The sequence below is a fragment of the Chiroxiphia lanceolata genome, chromosome 6 (genome assembly GCF_009829145.1).
Source record: "Chiroxiphia lanceolata isolate bChiLan1 chromosome 6, bChiLan1.pri, whole genome shotgun sequence".
Classification (NCBI taxonomy): domain Eukaryota; kingdom Metazoa; phylum Chordata; class Aves; order Passeriformes; family Pipridae; genus Chiroxiphia; species Chiroxiphia lanceolata.
The window spans coordinates 54,700,227-54,706,226 of record NC_045642.1 but is presented as its reverse complement, the minus strand read 5'-3'; the positions used below and the strand labels follow the sequence as shown (position 1 = coordinate 54,706,226).

Below are 6,000 nucleotides of genomic sequence, written 5' to 3'. Positions count from 1 at the left end.
ATGGCCAAGGCTGGGAAATGGAAGGTCTCACTCCAACCATGGCCAGAGAAGTCTCCCAGTGCCCACAGTGCCCAGTGAAGTCCTCCGGGGTCAGTCTCATCCTTTGTGGGAAGCCACGTGTGGACCTGGGTAGAGGGGACTTTGCCCTGGAGCCCTGCTGGGATGTCACAGGCTGGGGCACACACACAAATACCCACACACGCACACACACAGAGCCAGGAGAGCCAAGCTGGGACACACAAGTTGTCCAGAAAATGCAATTTGTCACCTGGTGTGCAGCGCAGCAAGCCAAGCAATTGCACACTCAGGAGAGGACATTGATTATTTATTCAGAGTTGCACAAGCCTGGTGCCCAGTGGTATTGCACAATCAGGCACCTGCCACCAGACTGTCTGCCTATTATTTATACACAGAAATTCAGAGTTAGTAACTTTCCAATACAACCCCCTCTATTAGGATTTGTTAGTAATTTCCATACAAGTTAAGCCCAGCTAACTTCTGTGCATGTCAGAGGAAGGGTCTTCACCTGGGCAGGGGTCTTTTGACATGTAGGTGTGATTTTTAGTATTATAATAGACAGTTCAGCTGTAGGATACACGGACCTGTATCCTACATATTGCCAAGTTAGCAACGTATAGAGAGATGTGGAGCTCCTGGTGTGGGATCAGTGGAGGGCAACAAGATGGTTGAGGGGCTGGCACATCTCTTTACGAGAAAGGCTCAGGGAGCTGGGGCTGTTCAGCTTTGAGTAGTAGAGGACACCTAGACGGCACCTCATCACTGCCTATAAGCATATGGAGGGTGGGTGCCGAGAGGATGGAGCAAAATCTGATGCACAGGAAGTTCCACCTGAACACGAGGAAGAACTACTTTACTGCGCAGTGACCCAGCACTGGAACAGGTTGACCAGAGAGGGTGTGGACTCTCCCTTACTGCTGATATTCAATAACCATTTGGGCGCAACCTGTGCCATATTGTCTGGATGATCCTGCTTGAGCAAGGGATGTTGGAGCAGACAATGCACTGCAGTCCCTTCCAACCTGACCCATTCTGTGAATCTGTAAACATAGACACACGCCAGCATCTCGCTTACTGCATCCTTAAAGCTTGTGAACTCCGCCTATGTCCTTGAGTAAGGGATGCTGTTCCACTGATTAGATCTCCTTTCTCAGGCTCGAAAGTACACAAACGTCTCACATCAGAGGCCCTCCCGAAGGAGATCTCACACACACACACACTCACACACAAACACACACACACAAACACACTCACACTCACACACTCACTCACACACACACAGACACACAGACACACACAGACACACAGACACACAGACACAGACACACAGACACAGACACACAGACACAGACACACAGACACACAGACACACAGACACACAGACACAGACACACAGACACAGACACACACACACACACACACACACACACACACCACACACACACACACCACACACACACACACACACACACACAACACACACACACACCACACACACAGCGAGACACACGAAAGTGCTGCCACGGACGCTCCGCCCGCGCCCCCCCCCCGCCCGCTCCGCGGCGAATCTGCCGCTACGGGTCCCCCGCTCGGCCCAATCTTCCTGCGCGGCCCCGCCCCCGTCGGAGCGCGCGGGTGCCGCGCGGGGGCGTGGCCGGGGCCGCTCGAGGGCCGCGCCGGGCCGGGGGAGGAGCAGCGGGAGCGGGATCGGCCCTTCCCTTCCCTTCCCTGCCGCTGCCGGGGCGAGGCCGCAGCGCAGCGGGGTGGGGGTGGCCGGGCCCGGCCCATGGACCGTCCGCGCTGAGGCGGAGCCGCGGAAGGAGCCGCTCGGCCGCGGGAGGCGGCGCGGGGCTGCCGAGCGCGGCTTGAGCCCCGGGGCCTTCGCCCCAGCCCCGTCCCGCCCGCACCCCGCGCCCGCCGCCCCAGCGGCACCATGTCGGCCAAGGTGCGGCTGAAGCGGCTGGAACAGCTGGTGCTGGACGGGCCGCAGCGGCACGACAGCGTGCTGAGCGTGGAGGACCCTGCTCGACCTCCTGGTCGGCGTCTACGCCGAGTGCAGCCGCGACTCGCCGCTCCGCCGCGACCGATACGTGTCCGACTTCCTCGAGTGGGGTGAGCCCGGGGGGCCAGGGCCGGGGGCGGGGGCTGCGAGGGGCGGTGGGCGAGGGGCCGGGGGCGGCCCGGCCCCGCACGGTGCTCCCGGCGGCGGCCGGAGACGCCGCCCCTGGATGCGGCGCCTCCCTGGGGAACACCCCCGCCGCCAGCCGGGCCTTGACCCCGCAGGTCTCCTCCCTCGGTCCCAGGCGAACCGCTTGGCAGCCGGCGGCAGGAAGAGCACCGGAGTGTCCTTGGCCTGAAACCCTGCTCGGCTTAGCCCGAAATGTCAGGCTAATCCGGCGCTCCTCGGAGGGTTTCCTACCTGGGGGAGGGGAGGAGGGGAGTACAGCAGGCTCAGGCTTTGAAATGCTGCTCTGGTGCCGGGTCGTTGCTTTGGAGAGGGCGTGTATGTGTGTGTCTTGAAGAAACAACAGCTCCCGTTCATCATGCAATCTTTTTTGTAATTTGGGTATGCCCCCGAAGGACAGAGCGTTTCTAGGCGGCCTTTATAAGACCGAAGCAGCCTGATAATGAGAGACCTCCAGTAGTTCGGAGAGCGCTGACAAAAGAAAATGTGGATAGTTTTGGTAACACTTAGGATAAAAGTTTCCTATCCAGTGTTGTTTAGTTAAAGGCTATTGACTACGGGTATGTGGAGAGCAGAGATCCTTCCCTGCTGCAAGTCTAAATGAATTTATGTTAAAACGGCCATGGTGGCTGACTGGTTTATTCAGCCGAGTAAGTTATGAATAATAATGCATGATGAAGGTGACTTAACTTCTCTATGGAAATGAGAATTGAAGGGGAGGGAGGAGACATCATTGCTCACGAGTACATTGTCCCGTTTATCAGCTGTTTCGTGCATGTACAGTTAATTAGGCCTTAAAAGACCACTCTTTAAAAAAACCTGCCAAAACAACAAAAAACAACTAAGAAAACAAAGGATTTCCTAAGGGAGAGGGAGGGGCAGATTTACTTCAGTAAATGCAAATGTACCGTCTTCAGCACTACAGACCAGAGCACTACCATGAAGGGACAGCTGGTTCTCCTTAATTTCTGTGGGGACCACCACTCTTTGTCATACACTAACAAACTAAGAGGATTCACTTCCTGGACTCTTCTATTGACGTCAGTAATGCGATTGCCAACTGAATAATTAACCACTTTATCACATCTGCCCCCAAGGCTGCAGCCCGGGGAACATTGATATTTGTTTTGTCGTGGAGCTTTGTACATCTTCTGCGAAGTGCATTCAGGGTGTTTTGTTTTTAAGCCAGTGGCTTGAACGGGTGAGCACCAGCAAACTGTTAAGTGTGATAGGTCAGGCTGCAAAGGTACTTTGAGCACTGAAGTTGAGGAAAGGATTTGGGGCAGACCAGAGAATGATGTGCTTTTTCTATAGCACTGCTGGTGGTTGTGTCTCACTGATTGATCCCTGCGTTGTCATTTTCTATGTGATGGAGAGGCCGATTATCCAATTGTTTATAAAATCGCTTCTTTTAATTCTATTTATTGTGTTCACTCAATGTGAAAAGGTTACTGACTTGATGAAAAGTATAGCTCGCAATAAAAACAGTGTGTAGTTCTTACTGCAGTGTGGGATTACCCTGGTATAACAAAGTGCCTATTCAATAAATAATTGAAATGTATGTGAGCTACCATCTGGTGCTGCAGAGTAGGGATAAAAGTTTATAATCCAGGCTCTTGATGGTAAGGGGGTGGGCCTAAATCTGAACTGCTGTATATTTGTGTTCCATCAACAAGGGATACCCTTAAAACCAATTACAGTTGATACCCTGTGCTCCTCCCTTTCCTTCAAGCTGTTAAAAACTAATGAATGCCAGCAACGAGACACCTTTTATCTGTGTCCTAATGCCCTCACAGTATGTTTCCACTGACAAGGAACTTGTTTCTGCCTCCAGCTTATAAGGAAACTATCATGCCAAACATGCTAATCTTCCTTATGTCATGATATGTCTTAATTACAGCCTGATTCTCTGTTAGAAGATATTCTGGATTGATGTGCACAAGTTTTCTGTGCTGTTATGTGTCTGTGAAAGCATGAGAGCGTAGTTAAATATTTGGGATACACTTTGAAGACCAGTGTTTCTTTATCAACTGCAGACCGAATTTCCTTTTGACAAAATGGAGACTTATCACTGACAATGGAAATAAGCTGCATAGGTTCTAAGTTTGAATTAAACTGAGCTATGTAATAAGCATTTCTTTAAAATTTTGGATTTAAGACTGGGTGTGAGGTATCACACATGTGAAATTCCCTTGAAATGATTCAGCGTGGCTAATGGACTTGCTCTCATTCTTAATTACAAGAGAAAAGAGAGTTCAGGTGTGGTAGTTGAGGCAGGGCTTTTTCTGGCTGTGTGGTGCAGAGGAGATGAAGACTTGTATGGTGTAGTGTCTGGATGTGGATATCTCTGCTCTCTGACAGCAGCATGATGCTGTTCATGTTCTGGAGCTGGCACTTGGTTGCTGGAGAAGAGAAATGGGGAGTCCAAAAAATTAAACTCCATGTTTATCTTGTGATACTTGGGCCAACTTGTCCCTACTCAACATCTGTGGAAGCCTCACACCTTACCTGCAGAGGCTGCTGAGCTCCAAATGGTGGATCCAATTGCTTTTGTCCTGTAAATCCCACTGCTGCTTCCTGGCAGACCTGCCACAGGCTTATTTCTTCAAATCTTCTTCCTATTTTCTAACCAAAGAAGAGTGTAGGGTGTGGCCATTCGCCTTGAGGCAGCTTGTGGCTTCCATTGCTTTACAAATGTTGTAAGAATCTGCCATTTTAACCTTGGCAATTACAGCTTTCCCATGGTGATTGGAGCTTTCAGACTGTTTTTTCCCTATAGTGGATGTATAATACACATATCTTTATGCCAGATATCTTTGGAGAAGAGCTAGCTGAGCTGCAAGTGAGGAGTCCAAAGTCCTTTTCTTCTAGTTATTTTTATTTATAACTTATGTTGAATAAGATCCCACCCAGTTGGTTATCAGTATATTTTTTATATAATAGATATTGAAATAACGCTCAGTATTCTCAGTGGGAATTGAACCCAAATCTTTTAGATAACAGGCCTATGTCTGCATGTTCAGAAAAATTTCCCCAATCTGTGCTTAATGTCTTTTAAACTGTTGCTGCATCTGCTGCTCCTAGAGTGGGAAATAGAGAGGAATCCCAACAGTGAGGAGTCCTCTTTATTCTAGTTGGTTTTGCTCATTCTTCTCTGAAAGTGAGACTTCTTAAAGCTATCAGCAAGCACAGAGGAGGCTACGTGTCCTTTGGACTTATCTGATGGACTGTGGTGACACCAGTGCCTTGGTGCTGTGGGGTGGTATTGTCCATGCGCTGCAAAAAAAAGTGTGCTATCCCTTGTTAACCCTGACAAGGAGAGAAGCACAGGAGTGCTGGAGCAGCACTGCTGCAGCTCAGGTGTCCGAGCACCACCTGTCCTTCAGCTTTCAGGTACAGCGTGTTCCTCCCTATGGAGCCTCTTGTTCTGTCATACTGAGGCATCTGAGTCTTGCATAATCCTGTGCTAGAGTGGCTGCTGCCAGGGCACCTTGCTGGCTGGCATCGGTTTTGTGCTGGTCTGACATCACCTTGTTTTTCAGGAGTTATCTTAGTTGGCTGTGGCTGGTGCTCACTGCCCCTTACTTCCAGTCAGCAGGGACTGGTGCAACCGGCTGCTCCATTTTTGGACAGCTACTTGGCACAGTTTGCAGCCGGTAGGCAAGCACATTCAGGGGAAAGTCTGACAGGAATGGGCTTTATTTGTATTCAGAATTATCTTGGTGCTGCACAGCCTCTCTTGCTCCAGCCTTTGTTTCCTCTGACCCTGTGTCATACTGCTGGCCTGCTACAGAGGG

At 50.5% G+C, this 6,000-nt stretch overlaps 1 protein-coding gene across 1 annotated transcript in view; it reads left to right on the top strand.

Moving 5' to 3' along the window:
* Positions 1 to 1,951: 1,951 nt before the first annotated feature.
* The window catches only part of CDC42BPB (CDC42 binding protein kinase beta), a 94,315-nt gene continuing 90,266 nt past the window's right edge, over positions 1,952 to 6,000 (top strand). Inside the window, 2 exon segments of the mRNA XM_032690112.1 lie at positions 1,952 to 2,035; positions 2,037 to 2,130. Coding sequence (XP_032546003.1) covers positions 1,952 to 2,035; positions 2,037 to 2,130 — 178 coding nt within the window.